This window comes from Lonchura striata, chromosome 8 (assembly GCF_046129695.1).
Source record: "Lonchura striata isolate bLonStr1 chromosome 8, bLonStr1.mat, whole genome shotgun sequence".
Lineage (NCBI taxonomy): Eukaryota > Metazoa > Chordata > Aves > Passeriformes > Estrildidae > Lonchura > Lonchura striata.
The window spans coordinates 1402634-1426360 of NC_134610.1; the positions used below are offsets into that span (position 1 = coordinate 1402634).

The 23727-nt window shown below is 46.1% G+C and overlaps 1 protein-coding gene across 1 annotated transcript; it reads left to right on the top strand.

Moving 5' to 3' along the window:
- Positions 1-2212: 2212 nt before the first annotated feature.
- PRPF40A (pre-mRNA processing factor 40A) lies at positions 2213-23084 on the top strand. The gene is made up of 26 exons (XM_077784864.1): positions 2213-2301; positions 4680-4817; positions 6534-6614; positions 7896-7926; positions 8142-8164; positions 8831-8908; positions 8985-9095; positions 10144-10264; positions 10714-10738; positions 11847-12119; positions 13984-14092; positions 14356-14420; positions 15466-15630; positions 15924-16032; positions 16494-16644; positions 16745-16878; positions 17573-17687; positions 17797-17888; positions 17994-18110; positions 18813-18950; positions 19731-19826; positions 20699-20785; positions 20897-20993; positions 21094-21155; positions 21756-21890; positions 22088-23084. The coding sequence occupies exons 1-26, from the start codon at positions 2266-2268 to the stop codon at positions 22178-22180; spliced, it is 2682 nt and encodes an 893-aa protein (XP_077640990.1). The 5' UTR covers positions 2213-2265; the 3' UTR covers positions 22181-23084.
- Positions 23085-23727: the final 643 nt, after the last annotated feature.

Consider the following 23727-nt stretch of genomic DNA (forward strand, 5'->3'; position numbering starts at 1 on the left):
ATTGGGGATTCTGGCTGGGAGGGATTTTGGGAATTGGGAATTCTGGCTGGGAGGGTGGGCTGGAATTCCCAAAGAAGCTGAGGCTGCCCCTGGCACAGCCACGGCCTCGCAGCTGCCAGAGCTCCCGGAGCGCGTCCCGATCCCAGCGGGACATTCCCGATTCCCAACGGGACATTCCCCATTCCCAATGGGACACTGCCCATTCCTCCGGGACATTCCTGATCCCCAGCAGGACACTCCCCATTCCCAATGGGACATTTCCAATGGAACATTCCTGGTTCCCAATGGGACATTCCCAGCGGGACACTCCCGGTTCCCAACGGGACATTCCCGGTTCCCATTCCCGATCCCAGCGGGACACTCTCGGTTCCCAATGGGACATTCCCGGTTCCTATTCCCGGTTCCCAATGGGACATTCCTGGTTCTCAATGGGACATTCCCGGTTCCCATTCCCGATCCCAGCGGGACACTCTCGGTTCCCAATGGGACATTCCCGGTTCCTATTCCCGGTTCCCAATGGGACATTCCCGGTTCCCAATGGGACATTCCCGGTTCCTATTTCCGGTTCCCAATGGGACATTACTGGTTCCCATTCCCAATCCCAGCGGGACATTCTCCATTCCCAATGGGACATTCCCATATTCTCAATGGGACATTCCCTGTTCCCATTTCCCGGTTCCCATTCCCTGTTCCCATTTCCCGGTTCCCACTCCCGGTTCCCATTCCCGATCCCAGAGGGACATTCCCATATTCTCAATGGGACATTCCCTGTTCCCATTCCCTGTTCCCATTTCCCGGTTCCCATTCCCTGTTCCCATTTCCCGGTTCCCACTCCCGGTTCCCATTCCCGATCCCAGAGGGACATTCCCATATTCTCAATGGGACATTCCCTGTTCCCATTTCCCGGTTCCCATTCCCTGTTCCCATTTCCCGGTTCCCACTCCCGGTTCCCATTCCCGATCCCAGAGGGACATTCCCTGTTCCCATTTCCCGGTTCCCATTCCCTGTTCCCATTTCCCGGTTCCCACTCCCTGTTCCCATTCCCGATCCCAGCGGGACATTCCCTGTTCCCATTCCCGATCCCAGCGGGACATTCCCTGTTCCCATTCCCTGTTCCCATTTCCCGGTTCCCATTCCCATTCCCTGTTCCCATTCCCGATCCCAGCGGGACATTCCCTGTTCCCATTCCCGGTTCCCATTCCCGGTTCCCATTCCCGGTTCCCATTCCCGATCCCAGAGGGACATTCCCGGTTCCCATTCCCTGTTCCCATTCCCGGTTCCCATTCCCGGTTCCAGCGGGACATTCCTCATTCCCAATGGGACATTCCCTGTTCCCATTCCCTGTTCCCATTCCCTGTTCCCATTTCCCGGTTCCCATTCCCATTCCCGGTTCCCATTCCCTGTTCCCATTCCCTGTTCCCATTCCCGGTTCCCATTCCCTGTTCCCATTCCCGGTTCCCATTCCCGGTTCCCATTCCCGATCCCAGCGGGACATTTCCTGTTCCCATTCCCGGTTCCCATTCCCGGTTCCCATTCCCATTCCCGGTTCCCATTCCCGATCCCCGCGGCCGCTCCCCTCAGCGGCACCAACCACTGCGCGCGGCCCGGGGGGGGGACCGGCGCCACCCCGGCCGCGCTCGGCACGTACCACCGTCACGCAGAGGGGGGGGTACACTGACCCGGCGCGTACCACCCGCGTCCGCCTGAGGGGAGCTCTACCGCCACCTCCCGCCGAGTTGGAGCTGCGGCGCGCGAAACCACCCCCTCCTTCCGGCGCTGTTGGTGCCGCCCGGCGCAGCGCGCACCTCCCCCGGCCCCACGTGAGCGCTCTCCCGGCGTGCCCCGCGCTCGGCCGCCGCAGCCGCCGCTCCGCTCCGCGCGCCGCGCTCCCGGCCGAGCCGCCCGCGCCGCCGCGGGGCCGCCCCGCTCCCCGCCAGCATGTCCGGCGGCGACTCCACCGCCGCGGCCGCCGCCGCCTCCCCGCAGCCTCTGCCGTTCTCTCTGCCGAAACCGCCGCCCCTGATGCAGCTGACTCCGGGCGACGCGGTGCGGCCGGTGGGCTCGGGCGCGGACCAATCGCCGAAGAGCGCGCGGCTGGCGGCGCGGCCCGATTGGCCGGCGGGGAAGCCGGTCAGCCTGCTGGCGCCGCTGCTGCCGCCCCGCGGCGAGCCCGAGCCGCTGCTGCCCTTCGGGCCCGCCGCGCCGCGCCCGCCCCTGCGCGGCCGCCTGCTGGGCCGCTGCGGCGGCTCGCTGCTCAGCCCCGCCATGCGCCCCGCCGCCGTGGACCGCGCCTCGCTCATGGTCAGTGCCGCGCCGGGCCGGGGGAGCGGGGGCAAATCCATGAACGGGCTCGGGGAGCTGGCCCGCGCGGGGGTGGAGTTCCTGCTCCTGTGCAGGTGGGATTCCTGGGTATCGGTTCTTGTCTGTAAAACCCTCTCTGGGCACCTGGAGCCCGCACAGGGAAGGAGTTCTTGCGTGTGTTCCTGGGCATCAGTCCCTGCCCATCAGACCTCTCTGGGCACCTGGAGCCCGCACAGGGAAGGAGTTCTTGCTTGTGTTCCTGGGCATCAGTCCCTGCCCATCAGACCTCTCTGGGCACCTGGAGCTCATACAGGGAAGGAGTTCTTGCTTGTGTTCCTGGGCATCAGTCCGTGCCCATCAGACCTCTCTGGGCACCTGGAGCTCATACAGGGAAGGAGTTCTTGCTTGTGTTCCTGGGCATCAGTCCCTGCCCATCAGACCTCTCTGGGCACCTGGAGCTCATACAGGGAAGGAGTTCTTGCTTGTGTTCCTGGGCATCAGTCCGTGCCCATCAGACCCTCTCTGGGCACCTGGAGCCCACACAGGGAAGGAGTTCCTGCTCCTGTGCAGGTGGCACCTCGTGGGTATCGGTTCTTGTCTGTAAAGCCCTCTCTGGGCACCTGGAGCCCGCACAGGGAAGGAGTTCTTGCTTGTGTTCCTGGGCATCAGTCCGTGCCCATCAGACCTCTCTGGGCACCTGGAGACCACACAAGGAAGGAGATCCTGTTCCTCTGCTGGTGCCATTCCTGCGCATCAGTCCCTGCCTGTCAAATCCTCCCTGGGCACCTGGCACCTGTATAAGGATGGAGTTCCTGCTCCTGTGCAGGTGGCACTACCTGGGCGTCAGTCCCTGCCCATCAGACCCTCTCTGGGCATCTAGAGCCCGAATAAGGAAGGAGTTCTTCCTTGTGTTCCTGGGCATCAGTCCCTGCCCATCAGACCTCTCTGGGTACCTGGAGCTCACACAAGGAAGGAGTTCCTGTTCCTGTGCAGATGGCATTCCTGGGCATCAGTCCCTGATAGTCACCTGCACAGAGAAGGAATTCTTGGTCCTCTGCTGGTGGCATTCCTGCGCATCACTCCTTGCCTGTCACCCACGCAAGGATGGAGTTCTTGCTTCTGTGCAAGTGGCACTTCCAGGTGGCACTTCCTGGGCATCAGTCCCTGCCCATCAGACCTCTCTGGGCACCTGGAGCCCACACAAGGAAGGAGATCCTGCTCCTGTGCAGGTGGCATTCCTGGGCATCAGTCCCTGCCTGTCACCCACACAGAGAAGGAATTCTTGGTCCTGTGTAGGTGGCACTTCCTGGGCATCAGTCCCTGCCCATCAGACCCTCTCTGGGCACCTGGAGCTCACACAGGGAAGGAGTTCTTGCTTGTGTTCCTGGGCATCAGTCCCTGCCCATCAGAGCTCTCTGGGCACCTGGAGCCCACACAAGGAAGGAGTTCCTGCTCCTGTGCAGGTGGCACTTCCTGGGCATCAGTCCTTGCCTGTCACCCACGCAAGGATGGAGTTCTTGCTTCTGTGCAAGTGGCACTTCCAGGTGGCACTTCCTAGGCATCAGTCCCTGTCCATCAAACCCTCTCTGGGCACCTGACACCCTCACAGGGAAGGAGTTCCTGCTCCTGTGCAGGTGGCATTCCTGGGCATCAGTCCCTGCCTGTCACCCACACAAGGAAGGAGTTCTTGGTCCTGTGCTGGTGGGGCTTCCTAGGCATCAGTCCCTGCCCACCAAACCCTCTCTGGGCAGTGATGCCCGCACAGGGAAGGAATTCTTGGTAGTGTGCAGGAGGCACTTCCTGGGCATCACTCCCTGCCCATCAAACCCTCTCTGGCACCTGGAGCCCACACAGGAAGAAGTTCCTACTCGTGTGCAGGTGGGGCTTTTTGGGCATGAGTCCCTGCCCCCCAAACCCTCTCTGGGCACCTGTCACCCACACAAGGAAGGAATCATTGAAAAACTGAAAGGTGCGGAAATTAAGGGAGAATTCCTCCCCTGTGAGGGTGGGGATTCCTGGGGTGGAATTCCAGGCTGCCTCATCCCTGGAAGTGTCCAAGGCTAGGTTGGAGCACCTGGGACAGTGGAAGGTGTCCCAGAGGCTGAAACTGGAGGCATTCAGGTCCCTCCTACCCAAACCATTCTGGGATTGTGTCTTCAATAATTTGGTTTTTTTTTTCCCTTTCCTGCTAACTATATTTTCCAAATGGAAACTCTGCCTGGGTTTTATCCTAAGGAACTCCGAGAGCTGTGGAACAGAAATCTCTGGGAGTGTTTGAATCCCTGAAAAGCCCAGGGAAGGGGATCTCCTTTTCCCCCTGCTGGGTGTGTCTGGGGCGCTCGCCTCGCCGCTGATTTTTTTCCCTGGTTGTTTTCCAGATGGGCCACCCGGGAATGCCCCACTACCCCCCGATGGGGATGCACCCCATGGGGCAGAGACCCCCCAACATGCCCCCGGTCCCCCACGGGATGATGCCGCAGATGATGCCCCCCATGGGGGGACCCCCGATGGGGCAGGTAAGGCAATTCCAGCAGCTCCTGCTCCATCCCTCAGGAAAAGGGATCCCTCCAGCTCCCTGGGAGAGGGAGAGGAGAGAATTCGGGAGTTTATCCTAACCGGGGGAAAACCCTTCTTACGGGCAGCAGGGAGTGGATGCACCTTGGTGACTTCAGTTAGTAATTGGTATGGGAGCAGGTAATTAATGCACCTCTAGCTTCATTTTCAATCCAGAATTTGGGATCGAGTCAAGTTTTTTGGAATGAAAACAGATAATGTAATGCACCTCTTAATTTTCAATCCAGAATTTGGGATTGATTCAAGTTGTTTTTTGGAAGGAGAAAAGGTAATTAATGCACCTGTAACTTGAATTATCAATCAATATATTGGGATCGATTCATGTTTTTTGGAATGGGAAAAGATAATTAATGCACCTCTATTTTTCAGTCCATAGATTGGAATTGAGTCAAGTCTTTTTTTTGAATGGAAACAGATAATTAATGCACCTCTTAATTTTCAATCCAGATTTTGGGATTGATTCAAGTTGTTTTTTGGAAGGAGCACAGGTAATTAATGCACCTGTAACTTGAATTATCAATCAATATATTGGGATCGATTCAAGTTTTTTGGAATGGGAAAAGATCATTAATGCACCTCTATTTTTCAGTCCATAGATTGGAATTGAGTCAAGTCTTTTTTTTGAATGGAAACAGATAATTAATGCACCTCTAATTTTCAACCCAGAATTTGGGATTGATTCATGTTTTTTGGAAGTTTCCTGTAGACTTTGAAGGAATAAATTTGTCTTGAGGCTTCACGTTCCTTTAATTCTTGGCCAATCCCTACATCCACACACATGAACGTTTACAGCAAGAGAAAAACCAAAGAAATACAGATTTTTTTTGCAGAATTCCTGTTGGAATCCTAGAGGTTGGTTTACAATCCCTGTGTCCTGATGCCATGGGATGGGGAAAAACCCAAAGGTGCTGACAACTCCTCTTCCTTTGCAATTCCTTGGACACAGCATCCATATTTTCCTCAAACTGGTCAGCAAAGGCTTGGTGGGAATTTTTTCAGTAGGGGTTTGCAGTTCTGGGGTAAAAATAAAAAAAAATTTTAAAAAAACCTGAGAGTTTTGACTCATTAGCACTGCATGTGCTCATTAGGAAGTGAAGGCGAAAATCTGGTTTATTTCTCTGCTTTTTTTTTGTACCTCCTTTTCCACAATTCCCACTCTTAGCCAGGGAATATTTCAATATTTCATATTTTAGGGAGGCACTCAGAACTTTTTGGTTGGTGGAGAGCAAAAAGCTGAAGGTAAATGTCACACCTGGGAGTTCTCCTCTCCTTTGTTCCCCGTGGCCTTGGAGTTCTGCAGGAATCATTCCCAATTTGCCTTTCCTGCTTTCTCAGGATTTCAGGAATGGAATCACATCCCACATCATCTGCTCTTGCTCCTTTGGAGTTCAAATGGGTTTTTTTGTTGTTTCTTACCCAACTTTGGAATCTGGACACGCCATTCCTAATAGGAATATCCCAATTTAGTGGGAATGGGATGAAAGGAATCACAATCCCACAAATCTCATTTATTTTTCCGTGCCTAAGAGGGATGTTTGGGTTGTTTTGTTTTGTTTTTTTATTTAAAAAGAAGTATCAAATAATGGCTTTTAAATAGAAATACTGTATTTTGTGTTGAGAACATGATAAAATGGATGGGAAATGCTCTTGAATTCCAGATGCCTGGAATGATGCAGTCGGTGATGCCTGGAATGATGATGTCCCACATGTCCCAGGCTGCCATGCAGCCCACGGTTCCTGTGAGTTTCATTGCTTTTTTTTAAGTTTTTTTTTTTAGTTTTTAAAAGCTTATTTTAGCAGTTGCTGTTGATCACTCTTTGCTTTCTTTAATTAGAAAATAAGAATTTCAATTTTAAATGTATTTTTCATTACAGTGGAGTTTTATGTAGCTCTCAAATGATTGTAAAATAAGATTTTTGTGATTTTCCTTTTAGTTTTCCTTTCATTCCTTACCCTTCACTTCCTGGAGTTTGGCAGGAATCACTGTGACCTTGGATTGTTAAATTGTCTGACCAAGAGATTCTTTTCTCTTAAATTGTATTTTTTTAAGAGTTGTAATTCAATATTAAAGAGATTTGAATCCATTAGAAAGAGATTTTTTAATTAAAAGTTCCCAAAATTCAGCTGAGTATAAAAATTTCTGGAATGGCTCAAGGAATGAGAAATTCTTTGGGTGGAAATGGAGAGGGAAAAATTAAAATACAGGTGAAATCTCTGAGGGGAAAAAAATTAAATTAAATCCTGTTCTAAAGAAATAAATTTAGTCCGAGCCTAAGAGTTTGACTTAAAACCAGTTCCAGCCATTTCAATTTAGAAATAAATTATTTTTATGTTTCCTTTTCCCGTGCAGATTTAAATCTCTAAATTCCTATGGAATTTCTTGTAGTGCTGAGCACAAACCTTTGCTGTGCTGATTAGAAACAGAGAAATTCCTAAAAATCAGTATTTTGGTCAGATGAATGCTCTTAAAATACATTAAAAATTCCTAGAAATTATTATTTTGGTCAAATTAATGCTCTTAAAACAAACAACAAATTCCTGGAAATTTCCTGGTTTATTCCTGTTGGATAATATCAAATCAAATATATCCAGTGTGATTTATTTTCACTTTTTAACCAAGTTTTCTGGTTTCCTGAGGAATATTTGATGTTTGTAGCCGAGAGCTGGAAAGAAACCTTAATCAAAGCTAAATCCACAAGGCAAAAATGGGAAAACTTGGAATTTTGTTGATTTTTTTTTCCTTGACTGGAAGAGCTCCAGGAATGCAACTTTAATACACCCAAAGCTTTGTGCCCCATAATTATCCCACTTAATGTTGTTCCTAATTGCTTATTTAAGGAACAGGAATAATTAAGAGGGAAGCAGGAATCCTTATTTAAGGAATTAGCCTTTTGTGGCAGAAAGGCCTTGTTTGGATAATGAATATTGGATTTATTTTAGGACTTAATTCCTTGGGAATTAATTATTTAAATTTTTTTTTGTCTAAACATTTAATTGTTTTAATCTAATTATTTTTACAGCCAGGAGTGAACAGCATGGATGCACAAGTAGGTGAGTAAACAAATTGATATGATTTCAAAATATTTAACCAAAGTCAGCTGAAACATTAAAAAAATTCCACTTTTCTCTAAAATGGAGTGGGGCATTTCAGTCCTGGAATCTCCATTGGTGCCCAGGACGTTTTTTTTCTTTGCACACATGGTGGAATTTTTAGAAAAAATGAAGCCACCAGACCTTTAATTAACTTTTAATTATTTATTTTTCAGGAGTGACCCCTCCTGGGACTCAGGTATGTGGAAAGCACAGTTCCAGAAGGTTGGAATTCCAGTGTGGTGTGTGGGGCAAACTTGGTTTTAGGGATTTCAAGGAAAAGCTTAATTCAGGTTTTTCCTCCTTTTCTTTTTCCCTCTCCCTCTTTTCCCCTGCATTTTTCCAAATTTTTGGTTGTTCTTTGAAATCTGTGGGCCTTGTCCCAATTATTAATTAATAGATGCTTTTATTAAATTATTATGGAATAGATGCCATCCACATTATTTCCATGAGATTTCCATCCTGCCCATTGGCCTGTCAGGAAATCCAGTTTTCCATGGCCACATCCAATCCCAGATCCACAGTAAGTGGATGCAGACGATTCCAGGGAATTCCTGGGAAAAGTGGCCACGGAAAGCAGCAGAAGTGTGGAGTGAGCAAGCTCAGGGAGCCACTGAAGCAAATTTTCCTCAAGATTTGGGAACAGGGAGTGCTGCTGGAATTGTGGCTTGGGCTTCACTTGCACTGATTCCTGGTGGGAATCAGGCCCTTGGGAATGTGCAAATGAGCAGCCCCGCTCCCAAAAAAAGGAGGTTTTTGGGCAAAATACTGACTTCATGTGTGAATTTGGCTCCCTGTGCTGCTGGAAAATCCAGGATATTGGGGTGAAATTAATTTCCCAAGGCCTGCTTTGTCTCCTCCTCAGACAACACATCCCGTGGTGTCCACAGTCCAGCAGAGCTCCACCAGCAGCAGCTCTGCCGGCGAGGAGCACTCCAAGCAGGTTTGTATCCCGCTGTTTTTCTGGAATTCCATCCCGTTTTTCACACCGTTACTAATTCCCCTTGGAACGTTCCCAGAAATCCACGTGGACGGAGCACAAGTCCCCGGATGGAAGAACTTATTACTACAACACCGAGACCAAGCAGTCCACGTGGGAGAAGCCAGATGACCTCAAAACCCCTGCTGAGGTAACCAAATCCCAAATTCCTTCTGGGATGTTGGGGCAACACAGGGATTTCCAAACTGCAGCAGGGAGAGTTCTGCTGGAAGCAACGGGAGCAAACTCTTCCAATAAGAAGCGTTCCTAAAATACTTGGATTTTTCTCCTTACACTGGGAGAACCTGAGGGTGGAAAGTGGCCAAAATTCCTCAATTTTCCTAATTTTTAAATAGTTTTTTTAAATTAAAAATGTGTCACTTTTATTACTTAGCGAAGTAATGGAGAAATAATTAAGAGAAGAAAAAAACGTCTAAGATTTGCCATTTTGGTCAAATTAATGCTCTTAAAATACACAACAAATTCCTGAGAACTCCCCTGGTTTATTCTTGTTGGAGAATATCAAATAAAATTGATCCATTGTGATTTATTTTCACTAATTTTAGAGAAGTAATAGAGAAATAATTAAGAGAAGAAAAAAAAAAGCCTAAAAATTGCTATTTTGGTCAAATTAGTGCTCTTAAAATACATAGCAAATTCCTGAAAACTCCCCTTATTTATTCTTGTTGGATAATATCAAATCAAATTGATCCAATGTGATTTATTTTCACTTTTTTTAGAGAAGTAATAGACAAATAATTAAGAGAAGGAAAAAAAACGCCTAAGAATTGCTATTTTGGTCAAATTAATGCTCTTAAAATACACAACAAATTCCTGAGAATTCCCCTGGTTTATTCTTGTTGGGTATAAAATCAAATAGATCCAGTGTGATTTATTTTCACTTCTTAGCCAATCCTTCTGTTTTCCTGAGGAGAATATATGAAGTTTGTAGCTGAGAACTGAAAATAAACGTTAAGCAAAGCTAAATCCACAAGGAAAAAAATGGGAAAATTTGGAATTTTGTTGCTTTTTTTTTTTCTTAATGGGAAGAAATTTCAGGAAGAAAAAGCTCCAGGAATGCAACTTTAATACACCAAAAGTCTTCTGCCCCATAATTATCCCACTTAATGTTGTTCTTAATTGCTTATTTAAGGAATTACTAAAGATTTTCCTTGGAAAATCTGTTTTCTCTCTGTCAGCAATTGTTGTCCAAGTGTCCCTGGAAGGAGTATAAATCAGATTCTGGGAAGCCTTATTATTACAATTCCCAAACAAAGGAATCCCGCTGGGCAAAACCCAAAGAGCTGGAGGATCTTGAAGGTAAAAGGCTGCTGGACTTGTGTTTTTATAAATATCTATTAATTAATTGTATTATTGTTGTAAATAGTAAGAAAATCAGCTGGGGGAAAAGAATAATTGTGGGGAAAAAAAAAAGAATAGGCAGCAGTAGTTTAAATATTTCCTTCCTTCAAATTCTGTTTAATAATCTTGACTTTCTTTCTGTGTTTTGAACTACCTTTTTATGAATTAAAAGAATTATTTTAAACCTGTCGTTTTTATATTACCAAATCTTCCCATCATGGCATTTTTAAACTTTATTTTAATCTTGATTGATTTCAGTCTTTGAAGGACACAAACATTAACATTTTTGATAGTAACAAAAACATTTAAAACTTCTCTTTTATTAAATCAAGAATTACCAGAACTCCCTGTTTATATGGACTATTACAAATCTATATTTTAATTGTTTTTCTCCTTTTTTCCTCTAGCAATGATTAAAGCTGAAGAAAACAGGTACATTTTTAATATTATGCTAATCTTGTCCTGAGGGCCTTCAGACTTTTTCTGAGGGCCTTTAAGCCTTTACTGGGGATCTTCAAAACTTTCCTGAGGAAGTTTAAACCTTTTTCCTGAGGGTCTTTGAACTTTTCCTGGGGGTCTTCAATCCCTTTTTTTCCTGGTGGGCTTCAACCCCTTCTTGGGATCCTTCAAACCCTTTTTTCCTGAGGTTCTTCAAGCCCTTTTTTTCGTGAGACTCTTCGAGCCCTTTTTCTCTTGAGGACCTTCAACCCATTTTTCTTGGAATCCTTCAAGCCCTTTTTTTCCTGAGGATCTTCAACCCATTTTTCTTGGGGGCCTTCAGATCCTTTTTTTTCCCTGAGGCTTTTCAAGCCCTTTATTTCCTGAGGCTCTTTGACCCTTTTTTTCCTGAGGATCTTCAACCCTTTTTTTCTTGGGAGCCTTCAGCTCCTTTTTTTCCTGGGAGCCTTCAAATCTCTTTTTTCCTGAGGATCTTCAACCCTTTTTTTTCCTGAGGATCTTCAACCCTTTTCTTCCTGGGAGCCTTCAGATCCTTTTAGTTCCTGAGGCTCTTCAAGCCCTTTTTCTCCTGAGGATCTTCAACCCTTTTTTTCCTGGGAGCCTTCAGATCCCTTTTTTTCCTAAGGCTCTTCATCCCTTTTTTTCCTCCAAGGCTCTTCAAGCCTCTTTTTCTCCTGAGGCTCTTCAGATCCCTTTTTTTCCTGGGAGCCTTCAGATCCCTTTTTTTCCTAAGGCTCTTCATCCCTTTTTTTCCTCCAAGGCTCTTCAAGCCCCTTTTTCTCCTGAGGCTCTTCAGATCCCTTTTTTTCCTGGGAACCTTCAGATCCCTTTTTTCCCTGAACCTCTTCAAGCCCTTTTCCCTGAGGGTCTTTCACCCTTTTCCATGAGTGCCTATAAACCTTTTCCGAGTCTCCCTCACCCTGAACCCCTCATTCCCCGCTTCCCCCTCATCCCTAAGCTCCTCAAGGCCGGTGATTTATTCAGGTTTTTTACAACAACTAACACACCTCTACCTTTAACTACCAATATCTAATTTGGCATTTACTCAAGCTGGGGTGACCGCTGTTGCTTTCCTCCCCAGCACGAAGCCGGAGGATGCGGCGGCCGCCTCGGCCGCGGCCGGGGACGCCGCGAGCGCGGCTCCGGCGGCCGACGGCGCCGCGGCCGCCCCGGCGGGAGCCGCTCCCGAGGCGGACCCGGCCCCGGCCGCGGCCGCGGGGGACACGGACGGAGCCGGCGCGGCCGCGGCCGAGGAGCAGGGCCAGGGCGGCGCCGCGCCCGGCGCGCAGGACGGCGGCGCCGACGCCGCGGCCGCCGCCACGGAGGAGGCGGCCAAGCAGGAGGGCGCGGGAGAGTGAGTGCCAGGGGAACGTGGGTTTGCGTGGGGTGTCGGGGGGATCGTTCCCTGCGAGGATGTGGGATGGTTTTCCCAGCATCCCTGAAGTGTCCCAGGCCAGGCTGGAGCAACCTGGGACAGTGGAGGTGTCCCTGCCGTGGCAGGAGTGGCTTGGGATGATCCTTCGTGTACCTTCCCACCCAGCCCATTCCATGATTCCCGTCCCAATCACCAAGATCTTCCCACAAACCTTCAAGCAAGTTCAAGGGAATTAATAATTTACTGGCAGCAGCCTAGGACAGTGGAGGTGTCCCTGCCGTGGCAGGAGTGGCTTGGGATGATCCTTTGTGTACCTTCCCACCCAGCCCATTCCATGATTCCCATCCCAATCACCAAGATCTTCCCACAAACCTTAAAGCAAGTTCAAGGGAATGAATAATTTACTGGGATCATCCTGGGACAGTGGAGGTGTCCCTGCCGTGGCAGGAGTGGCTTGGGATGATGCTTCGTGTCCCTTCCCACCCAGCCCATTCCATGATTCCCATCCCAAGCACCAAGATCTTCCCACAAACCTTCAAGCAAGTTCAAGGGAATGAATAATTTACTGGGAACAGCCTGGGACAGTGGGAGCTGTTGGATTGGGATGATCCTTCATGTCCTTTCCCACCCAGCCCATTCCATGATTCCCATCCCAAACATCGAAGATCTTCCCACAAACCTTCAAGCAAGTTCAAGGGAATGAATAATTTACTGGCAGCAGCCTGGGACAGTGGGAGCTGTTGGATTGGGATGATCCTTCATGTCTCACTTCCCACCCAGCCCATTCCGTGATTCCCATCCCAAACATCCAAGATCTTCCCACAAACTTTAAAGCAAGTTCAAGGGAATGAATAATTTACTGGGATCATCTTGGGACAGTGGAGGTGTTCCTGCCATGGCACGATTGGATTGGGATGATGCTTCATGTCCCTTCCCACCCAGCCCATTCCATGATTCCCATCCCAAACACCAAGATCTTCCCACAAACCTGTGGGAAGCACACTTAAATCAAGTTCTTCAAGGGAATGAATAATTTACTGGGAGCAGCCTGGGACAGTGGGAGGTGTCCCTGCCCGTGGAACTGGGTGGGCTTTACTGTCCCTTCCCATCCACCCCATTCCATGATGCCATGATAATTCATGGAAATAATGGAGTAATTCCATGATTCCATGATAATTCATGGAGTAATTCCATGATTCCATGATAATTCATGGAGTAATTCCATGGCTCCAAGATAATTCATGAAGCCTCAAGACTGTGCTGCAGTTTTTCATTTCTCAGCAGCATCAGTGACAAGATCATTCCATGGATTTTCCAGTATCTGTAAGAATTTCCCAGTGTGCCATTAAGGCACCTGTTTATGCTCCTTTTCCATGGATCTGTGCCATTGGTTATCACTGGAAGAAAATAAAATACTAGAGGGATTTTTATCTCTTCCAGCCAGGATTCCTTTTTTTTAAATAATGAAAACTCTTTTATGTGGAAAATTATAACTTAGGATTTTTATCATTCAAATAAAAAAAAAGAAATACTGTGAAGGATTTTAGGCAGCAGGATGTAATTAAGGAGAAAAAGCCCATTTTTAAGCACTTCTTTATATTTTTATATAAAATATTAATATTCCTGCTGAACTTCAGCATTATATTTTTAAGAATAATTTCTAGATATAACCTTAGCAGGCAGCCAATTGCAGGAGGGAAAGCTTTTGTCTCAATTATTGACTTTATTATTTTTTTTACTTGGAGTTGCTATTTAGAAAACTCTTTCTGTGGTGGTTTTTGACTCTTCAGTGCCTCTAACTTAGGAAAAAAACATTTAAACAATAAAACTCTTTTTGTTTTAGTGCTGCTGCAAAGAAGGAGGATGAGGATGCCCAACCAGTTAAAAAAACCTACACGTGGAACACAAAGGAAGAGGCCAAACAAGCATTTAAAGAACTGTTAAAAGAAAAGGTATTTGGGCCAGTTATTAATGTTTTATTGCACTACAACACCTGGTTTTATTTCCGTTTTATTTGCCAGATTTTACTTGATTTTCTTGGGGAAGAACTCCTCACTCTTGAGGAAATGAAGGAAAAGAACATGCCAGTGAAATGTTGTTTTAGCTTAAAAATCAAATGTTCTTTTTTCTTTTCCCCATGGCTGATTTTAAGGAATTGTTCAGTGTTGGATGTTAATTCTAGGTCTGATTCATCCATAATTTCCTGTTTTCACAGCGAGTTCCATCCAATGCTTCCTGGGAGCAGGCCATGAAAATGATCATTAATGACCCCAGATACAGGTACTGAGTCCTTCTTTAATTCCACATTTAGGGAATTCCACAAATTTAGGGAATTTACTTCCAAAAAATCCAAAGTTCTGTTAGCAACAGATACTCCTGCACTTGTGCCATTGGCAGGGAATTGCCTTCCTTTCCTCCATAAGGAAATGCTTCCAACAGCTTCATTTTTATTGGGAAGGAGTGTGGAATTTTATCTTGATTTGGGGATTAAAATGTCCAGATTGATTTTATCTCAAATCTGAAGTATTCAAACCTGTTGCCTTTTGCTTTCTGGCTTTGATTTCCTTACTCAATTTTCTTGTTTTCTTTTTCTACTTTTTTTGATTGCTCTTGGTTTTTTGGTGCTCTTTTTTTTCCTGGTGTTCTGATTTTCTTTTTTTCTTTGTTCTGATTTTCTTCTTTTGTTCTGATTTTATTTCCTTTTTTTGGTTCAGATTTTATTTGGTTCTGATTTTCTTTTTTTTTTGTTTGTTCTAATTTTCTTTGTTTGTTCTGATTTTCTTTTTTTTTTATTTTCTTTCCTTTTTTTGGTTCTGATTTTATTTTGTTCTGATTTCCTTTTTTTTGTTTGTTCTAATTTTCTTTGTTTGTTCTGATTTTCTTTTTTTTATTTTCTTTCCTTTTTTTGGTTCTGATTTTCTTTTTATTTTGTTCTGATTTTCTTTTCTTGTTCTGATTTTCTTTCTTTGTTCTGATTTTTTTTTTTCTGATTTTATTTCCTTTTTTTGGTTCTGATTTTATTTTGTTCTGATTTCCTTTTTTTTGTTTTCTTTCATTTTTTTGGTTCTTTTTTTTTTGTTCTGATTTTTGTTCTTTTTTTGTTCTGATTCTCTTTTTTGTTCATTGCGATTCTATTCTCTTTTTTCATTCCAATTCTCCTTTTCATTCCAATTCTCTTTCTTTTTTCATTCTGATTTTCCTTTAACTTTTTCAAATTTTAATTTTTTTCCCTGATTTTCCTTTTCTGATTGTCTTCTCTTCCTGATTTTTTTTTTTTTTTTTAATTAATAAATAACATTGCACTTTCCTTTCCTTTCCTGGGAAGTGCTTTGGCAAAACTGAGTGAAAAGAAGCAGGCCTTTAATGCCTACAAAGTTCAGACAGAGAAGGAGGAGAAGGAAGAAGCCAGATCCAAGTACAAGGAAGCCAAGGAATCCTTCCAGCGCTTCCTGGAAAACCACGAGAAGATGACATCCACCACCAGATACAAGTAAGAGACTTGGGATGAAAATCTGGGATTAAAATCCTCATGGGATGCACTGCTTGGAGTGGCATCCACTTCCATTTTTAGATTTTTCCTTCCTTTAGAAAAATTCAAAAGATATCACAAAAAAAAACAAAAACAAAAACCAACACTTCCCAAGAGGGAAAATCAAGGAGAATTCCTATCAAAAGTGTTCCTGCTTGGAGCAGAGCCCTCCCTGATGTTGAGGGGAACCGATGGATAATTTAGTCACCAAGAAATAAAAATGAAGTTGTGTGTTTTTTGTTTGTCTTGCCCAGAAAAGCTGAACAGATGTTTGGGGAGATGGAAGTGTGGAATGCCATATCCGAGCGGGACCGGCTGGAGATTTATGAGGATGTTCTGTTTTTCCTGTCCAAGAAGGAGAAGGTAAATTCCCTCCAAATCCATCCAGCATCTCCTCACTTGTTCCTCAAACACCTCACATCTGTGCTTGAGGCTTTATGGCAGATAAACAGCAGCTTGTAGGGAAAATTTGGGGGTTTATTGAGATTTATTCCTGCTGGTTTTACTGTGTGCTTTATTTCTGGGGGATTTTAATCAATCACATGATGGATTTTATTCTGATTCACTGAAATAATAATAAGATGGAAAAATTGTGCTGTTTTGTGTCCAGGGATGGGGCTTGGAGCAACCTGGTCCCTGTCCCAGGCAGGAGGTTGGAATGGGATGAGCTTTTAGGACCATTCCAACCCAAACCGCTCTAGAATTCCATGATTTTGTAGCAATTAAATATTACTCTCATATTTTCTTGGAGAGCACACTAGATATCTTCCATTTCTGTCCAAACCACCTCAAACTGAGCCCAAAAAAGAAACTTTTCCCCTCAGGAACAAGCCAAGCAGCTGCGGAAGAGGAACTGGGAAGCTCTGAAGAACATCCTGGATAACATGGCCAACGTCACCTACTGCACCACCTGGTCAGAGGCCCAGCAGTACCTCATGGACAACCCCACCTTTGCCGAGGATGAGGAGCTCCAGAGTATGGCCGTGGGCTCTGGAATTCTTTGGGGAGGAGGATTCTTCCTGACTTGGAAGGAATAACCTGATTTTTCCCCCTCTTCTCCCTGTGTTCTCGCTAGACATGGATAAGGAGGATGCCCTGATCTGTTTTGAGGAACATATCAGGGCCTTGGAGAAAGAGGAGGAGGAAGAGAAGCAGAAAAGTTTGCTGAGGGAAAGGAGGAGGCAACGTAAAAACAGGGAATCTTTCCAGGTTGGTGGAATTTGGGATTCTGTCCTAAAAATCCCATGGGATATCATGGGTTATTCCACGTGGGTTTTTTTTTATTCCTGAGGGTTGATTCAAGGGGGTGTTTAAAGCCTCAGGTGTGGGGCTGTGGCATTTTCTCTGCTTGGAGAGCTGGAAAAGTAGGGAAAAATCAGAGGGAATAGGCCTGGATGGGAAAGAGATGCAGCGGGAACGTTTTAAGTGGTGGGGAAATGCAAGAGAACAAAAAAAGGGGATTTTTCAATCCTATTGGAACAAGAATGGAATTCCAGTTACCAAGCCAATCCATCCCAGCTGGGGCTCTGACATTTTCTCTACTTGGAGAGCTGGAAAAGTAGGGAGAAATCAGAGTGCAAGAACAACAAAAAAAGGGGATTTTTCAATCCTATTGGAACAAGAATGGAATTCCAGTTACCAAGCCAGTCCATCCCAGTTGGGGCTGTGCATTTTCTCTGCTTGGAGAACTGGAAAAATCAGGGAAAATCAGAGGGAATAGGCCTGGATGGGAAGGAGATGCAGCTGGAACGTTGTAGGTGGTGGGGAAATGCAGGAAGAACAACAAAAGGGGATTTTTCAATCCTGTGGGAATAAGAATGGAATTCCAGTTACCAAGCCAATCCATCCCAGCTGGTACCAGGGAGAAGCTGGAGGAATGGCTGAATTCCCTCGTGTTTTGCAGCTGTTTCTGGATGAGCTGCACGAGCACGGGCAGCTGCACTCCATGTCCTCCTGGATGGAATTGTACCCAGCCATCAGCTCCGACATCAGGTTCACCAGCATGCTCGGCCAGCCTGGTAAGGAGGGGAAATCCTGGGATTTGAGCAATTATTCCTGTTCCTCAGCACCTAAAAATGCTGCTCTGGGGTTAAACCTGACCTGTGCCTTAACTAAACCCTCCCTCAGGATCAACCGCACTTGACCTGTTCAAGTTTTACGTGGAGGATTTAAAAGCTCGTTACCACGATGAGAAGAAGATAATTAAAGACATCTTAAAGGTGAGCATTACCTGGCTCCTCCTTTCCCATCCAAGGGAGCTGGGATTTCCTTGGAATTGGAGGAATTCCCCATGTCCCTCACACCAAAGGAGCTGTTTTTTCCAGGATAAAGGATTTGTGGTGGAAGTGAACACTTCCTTTGAGGATTTTGTCACTGTCATCAGCTCCACTAAAAGAGCCACCACGTTGGATGCAGGGAACATCAAGCTGGCTTTCAACAGTGTAAGTATTAATTAATACATTAATTAATTTATTTATTGGGATAGCTGGGTAATGAGGATGGAAAATCCCTTCTCCAAATACAAATTAGGATTTATTTTCTAACTAATTCCATAATTGAGGAATATTCTGTTATTTGGGGTTAACTCATTTCAGTTGCCAAAATAAAAATAAACCTTAATCCGAGCAGTCAACATTCCTAAACTTGAGGAACTCTGGGATAGGAATTCAGTGATGCTCTCCTGTTTGTACATAAAAATTTCTCCTGATTTGGCTGGTTCTGCAATTTTGCATCATTTGATTTTCATCAACACCAATTCCATGCTTGGAAAAATACAGAATTGATTAATTATTGATGAAGTAATTTAATATCATAGCTGTTATTAATTAAGTACGGGAAAAGCAATTAATTTCCTTGTCATTTCTGAGTGATTCAGACACAACCGTGAGGGTGAAGTGTGCCGAAATCCCAGTAAATGGAATTTATTTCTGAGTGACTCCGACACGGCTGTGAGGGTGAAGTGTGCAGAAATCCCAATAAATGGAATTTATTTCTGAGTGACTCCGACACGGCTGTGAGGGTGAAGTGTGCAGAAATCCCAATAAATGGAATTTATTTCTGAGTGACTCCGACACGGCTGTGAGGGTGAAGTGTGCAGAAATCCCAATAAATGGAATTCTTTCCCTTCCCTTGGATCCCCGCAGCTGCTGGAGAAGGCGGAAGCGCGGGAGCGGGAGCGGGAGAAGGAGGAGGCGCGGAAGATGAAGAGGAAGGAATCAGCCTTCAAGAGCATGCTGAAACAAGCCACCCCCCCCATCGAGCTGGATGCTGTCTGGGAGGATGTAAGGATGAGAATCCCTTGGGAAAAACATTCCCGAATTCCCAGACAGCTCCCTGCTAATCCCTAAAAAAACCCATCTTCGCCAGCCTCTCCCTGGTCCTGCTGGTGGGGCTTCAAAACCCCGTAAACACCCGTGGTTCCTTCAGGAAAATTGGGTGGGAAAAGTTTCATCCTTTAGACACACAAACATCCTAAAAGAACTGGGAAAAAAAACCCCAAAACCCCCCAAAAAAATGCCACAACCACCCCAAAGTTAATTGAAATTATTTAGAAGTATAAACTTCGTCCTAGGTAAAATACCCTGGAGAATCTTTACTTTCCAAGGATAATTTATATAAATATTTGGGGGTTTTTTAAGCTTAAATGGAATGTGCAGGGAAAGCAGTGGGATTCTCCATGTTTCCATGAGTTAGAGCTTTCCTGAACGCTGGAAATTCGGGATTTGCTTGGAAATCTGGGATTGCAGGTTTAGCCTTGTAGCACTTCAGGGGCTTTTCAACTGGTAAAAATAATTTTTTAAAAAATTATTTTTTAAAATTATTCACTTTATTTTTTCATTTCTCTATTATTATTCTTATTTTTCTTATTTATTTTTATTTATTTTTATTTTTACTTTTATGATTTCTTAATATTTCTATTATTATTGTTTTTATTTTTCCTTATTTATTCAGAGTTTTAGTTTCATTTTTAGTTCTTATTTATGTCTTATTTTTATTATTACTTTTATTATGCCTTATTATTTTTATAAATTAATAATTAATATAATTAATTTTCCTGACAGATCAGAGACAGATTTGTGAAGGAACCAGCATTTGAAGACATCACCCTGGAATCTGAAAGGAAAAGGATATTTAAGGATTTCCTTCATGTACTTGAGGTAATTATTCCTTTATTTTTGAAGTCATTGGACAACAAACAAGAAAAATTATTTCTACATTGAGTGGGAAGGGGAAGGATTTAATGGGATTTTTTTCATAAAGTGGTATCAGGAGATTAATTTGATTTTTTCAGCTCTCACACTTGGGGGTTTTGTTCCATTTCTCGCAGTTTGGAAGAATTTGAACTGAAATTTTGCCTTTTAATTCTATAATTTCCAATTAGACAGAGCAAGGGGTGGGTTTGGATCCAGGGAGCGGATCCATGGGAATCCAGGTGTTTTTCCCTGCTCCTGGCTGCCTTTATTGCAGCTCCAACATGCCAGCAGTGCCCATTTTTAGGTATTTTGGCATGAAATGGTGATTGTGGAGTTTTTAACTTTTCCCAGCTTTTGTGGATGAGGAGAAACATCCCATCAGTTCTTTGGGATGTCTGTAGGACCTGATGAGGTGGTTCTGCCATGAAATGGTGATGATGGAATTTTTAACATTTCCCAGCTTTTCTGGATGAGGAGAAAGATCCCATCAGATTTTTGGGATGTGCTGTAGGAGCTGATGAGGTGGTTCTACCATGAAATGGTGATGATGGAGTTTTTAACATTTCCCAGCTTTTGTGGATGAGGAGAAAGATCCCATCAGAGTTTTGGGATGTGCTGTAGATGATGAGGTGGTTCTCCCATTGAATGAGGACAAAGATCCCATCAGTTTTTGGGATGTCACTGCCCCATCCCTGGAGCTGTCCAAGGCCAGGTTGGAGCACCCCGCTCTGGGAAAGTTCTCCTTACCCAGGGTGGAACAAGCTGGGATTTTAGGGCCTTTCCAAGGCCAATCCCTGCTGGAATTCCGAGCTCTCCCCTCCTTGCCTTGCCCACAGCACGAGTGTCAACACCACCACTCCAAGACCAAGAAACATTCGAAGAAATCCAAAAAACATCACCGGAAGCGCTCCCGTTCCCGCTCCGTGAGTATCCCTGCAGCCCCTCCCTCTGCACTGATGGTGCTGGAATTCCCATTCCTGGTTGGAATGCCATGGAATTATTGACTGGGGTTCTCCCCTGGGCTATGTGTGAAGGGCTCGGAGTCCGAGGATGACGACAGCCACTCCAAGAAGAAGCGGCAGCGCTCGGAGTCGCGGTCGGTGTCGGAGCGTTCCTCCAGCGCCGAATCCGGTACGGGGTGGGATGGGATTGGCTTTACACCAGCTGTGCTCTTCTCCTGTGGGATTTACCCACTGATTCCTGGGGGGTTTCTGTCTCCCTGTGGCTGCAGAGAGGAGCTACAAGAAGTCCAAAAAACACAAGAAGAAGAGCAAGAAGAGGAGGCACAAGTCGGTAAGTGGAGCCCAGTTTGCAGTTGGGTTATGGACAGCCTGGCACCTCAGCTGGATGCTCCTGGAGAAAAACTGGGATCAAGGTGGAGGGGGGAGCTGCCAAAATAACAACTCTGTAAACCACCTCAAACTGCTGAGTGTGGAGGGTTTAACTCCAGGTGAAGTTGCCTGAGCTGCCTAGCAAATCCAGGTGTTCTCCTTGCTGGGGGGAGCTGGGAAGGATCCCGGCCATTCCTTGTGCCTGCCTGAGTGTCAGGGTCGTGCTGGAAGCTCCGAGTTGCACAAGAGCAGCAAAAGCATCCAAAATGCAGCAAGAGCTTCACTTCTCCCTGGCAGGGTGGGCAGGCCCTGGCACAGGGTGCCCAGAGCAGCTGTGGCTGCCCCTGGATCCCTGGAAGTGCCCAAGGCCAGGCTGGACAACCTGGAGCAATCTGGGATGGGGGAAGGTGTCACTGCCCACGGCAGAGGTGGAATGGGATGAGACTTAAAGTCCCTTCCAACTTAAATCATTCCGTGATTCTACAATTCTTTAAATGGAAGTTGGACTTCAAAATATTCAACATTAATGTTCACTATTCCCATTTTTTTTTTTTCCCCACAGGATTCGCCAGAATCCGATGTGGAACGAGAGAAGGACAAGAAAGAAAGAGAGAGGGACAGTGAGAAGGAAAGAGCCAGACAGAGATCCGAGTCCAAGCATAAATCCCCCACTAAAAAACGGCCTGGAAAAGATTCCGTAAGCTCTGCTTCCTGTTCTGCCTGCTGCTTTGGGCTCTGCTGGCTGCAGCCTTGCTCTGGGAAAGGGCAGAGGTTGCACTTGGGGATCCTGGAGCTCTGTGCCGTGCCCCAGTTGGGATTTGGGGGTTTCTGGCTGGGTGTCCCAGCGTGGAGCCTCCCTGGATCCCATCCTGACCCTGCCCCATCTCTCCTCAGGGAAACTGGGACACCTCTGGCAGCGAGCTCAGCGAGGGGGAGCTGGAAAAACAGAGGAGGACTCTTTTGGAACAGCTGGATGAAGATCAATGAGAAGATCCTTGATACCAAAAACGTTTACAGGTGGCAAAATAAAACCAAGCCTTGTGTGGGCAAGGCCCTGGGGCCGGTGGCCCGTGGCCCATGGCCACAACAAGGGTGGCTTTTAGTTTTTTACCACTTCAATCCAGTCAAAAGTAGAAAAATCCATGGAATTCTGAGGGCAAAGCTGTGCCTGGCCTGGAGCTGCGGGGCGGGATGGGATCCCCTGGAGGGGACACAGAGGTGGCAGCAGTGTCCCCAAGCACTTTCCCGTGTCCTTCCCAAGGCAGGGAACAACCCTGGGCTGCCTGGGCAGAGCCCAGCTCAGCTTTGGGGAAAAAACTCCTGATTTAAGTCCTTGTGCTTTCGTTCTTTGGATTTGCTTGGGTGGGATTTTTTTTTTTGGGAAGGCAGCAGGAGTAAGGAATCCATGTCCTGATGTGTTCTGCAATCCCCTGGATTTTGGGGTTGTTTGGCACTGGGGTTTTTGTCCAAGACTGATCCGTGTCCAAGTCCCGACTCCATCGATCCCAAATGCCAGGGAATGCCGTGTTTGGGAATTCTGCTGTGCCAGCAGAGGGAGCGTGTGGGACACGAGCACCTCGGCATTCCCAAAATCCCGGCCCGGCCCTGGCTGTTACTCCAGCGTTTCTCTCCACCTTTTCTCTCCCCCTTCGGAAAACTTAGGAATAAAAATCCAATGTTAAACGCAATTCCATGTGTTGCCTTAAGAACCTGCTGCAGAATGTACCTGCACAGCCAGAGGAGGGAGGAGGGAGCAGCTCCAGCCCCGTTTTCCAGCCCCTGCACGTTCAGGGAGGTGCCCCCAGCCCTGCTCGGTGAGAAAACTGGGAAGCCGCTGTCCTTGGAATATTTTTGTACATTTTTATCGATGATTAAACCTTGTCTTTTAGCATGTACTGGTATTTATTTCTCCTTAAATACTCTGTACAGCTCTGAGCCACGGACTCGCTCGTAAAACCTGATTTGAAGACTTCCAGATTCCTTTTCAGGAGTTTTTCCCTGAATTTTGACCATTTTTACCAGTGCATAAACACATAAGGATCCATTTATCCTGGGAATTTTGTGGCTGGGGTGGTTACAAGGCTCAGAATCTTTAAGAACACCGTGAGATTGAAACGAGTTAATTTGAAATACACAAGGCAGGAGGTTGTAACCATTTTTTCCTGGGATGCTTTGGAATTTTCTGGAATGGTTTGGGATGGGAAAGCACATCCCAGTCCTGCTGTTTCCTCCTGAAGGGTCATTGTTCATCACCCATTGCCTGGGGAATAAACACCTGGATTTGGTCAAACAGGGCTTGGGTGGGGGGGTGGTTTGTTATCCATGGGTGTTTGGTGTGGAAATCCAGGTTGGAATATTCCAGGTTTTTCCCTGCAGGGTTTGGAGAACAGGAGGGCAGCAGGTCCTGGGAGCTGAGAGGAGGATTTGGAGTCTGACAGGTCCCGAGGGTTTGTAAGCAGGGAGGAACTTCTCCCAGAGCTCTTCTTCCCTTGCAGCCACACAAATTCAAGGAGAAAGATGTTCCTCGGGGAATA

Excerpts from the sequence above, each read along its gene's own strand:
- PRPF40A (XM_077784864.1), top strand. The coding sequence starts at position 2,266 with ATGCGCCCCGCCGCCGTGGACCGCGCCTCGCTCATG. Across the intron at positions 14,421-15,465 it reads ATTAATGACCCCAGATACAG|TGCTTTGGCAAAACTGAGTG; the intron begins GTACTGAGTCCT and ends TTTCCTGGGAAG. Across the intron at positions 21,156-21,755 it reads AGAAGAGGAGGCACAAGTCG|GATTCGCCAGAATCCGATGT; the intron begins GTAAGTGGAGCC and ends TTTTCCCCACAG.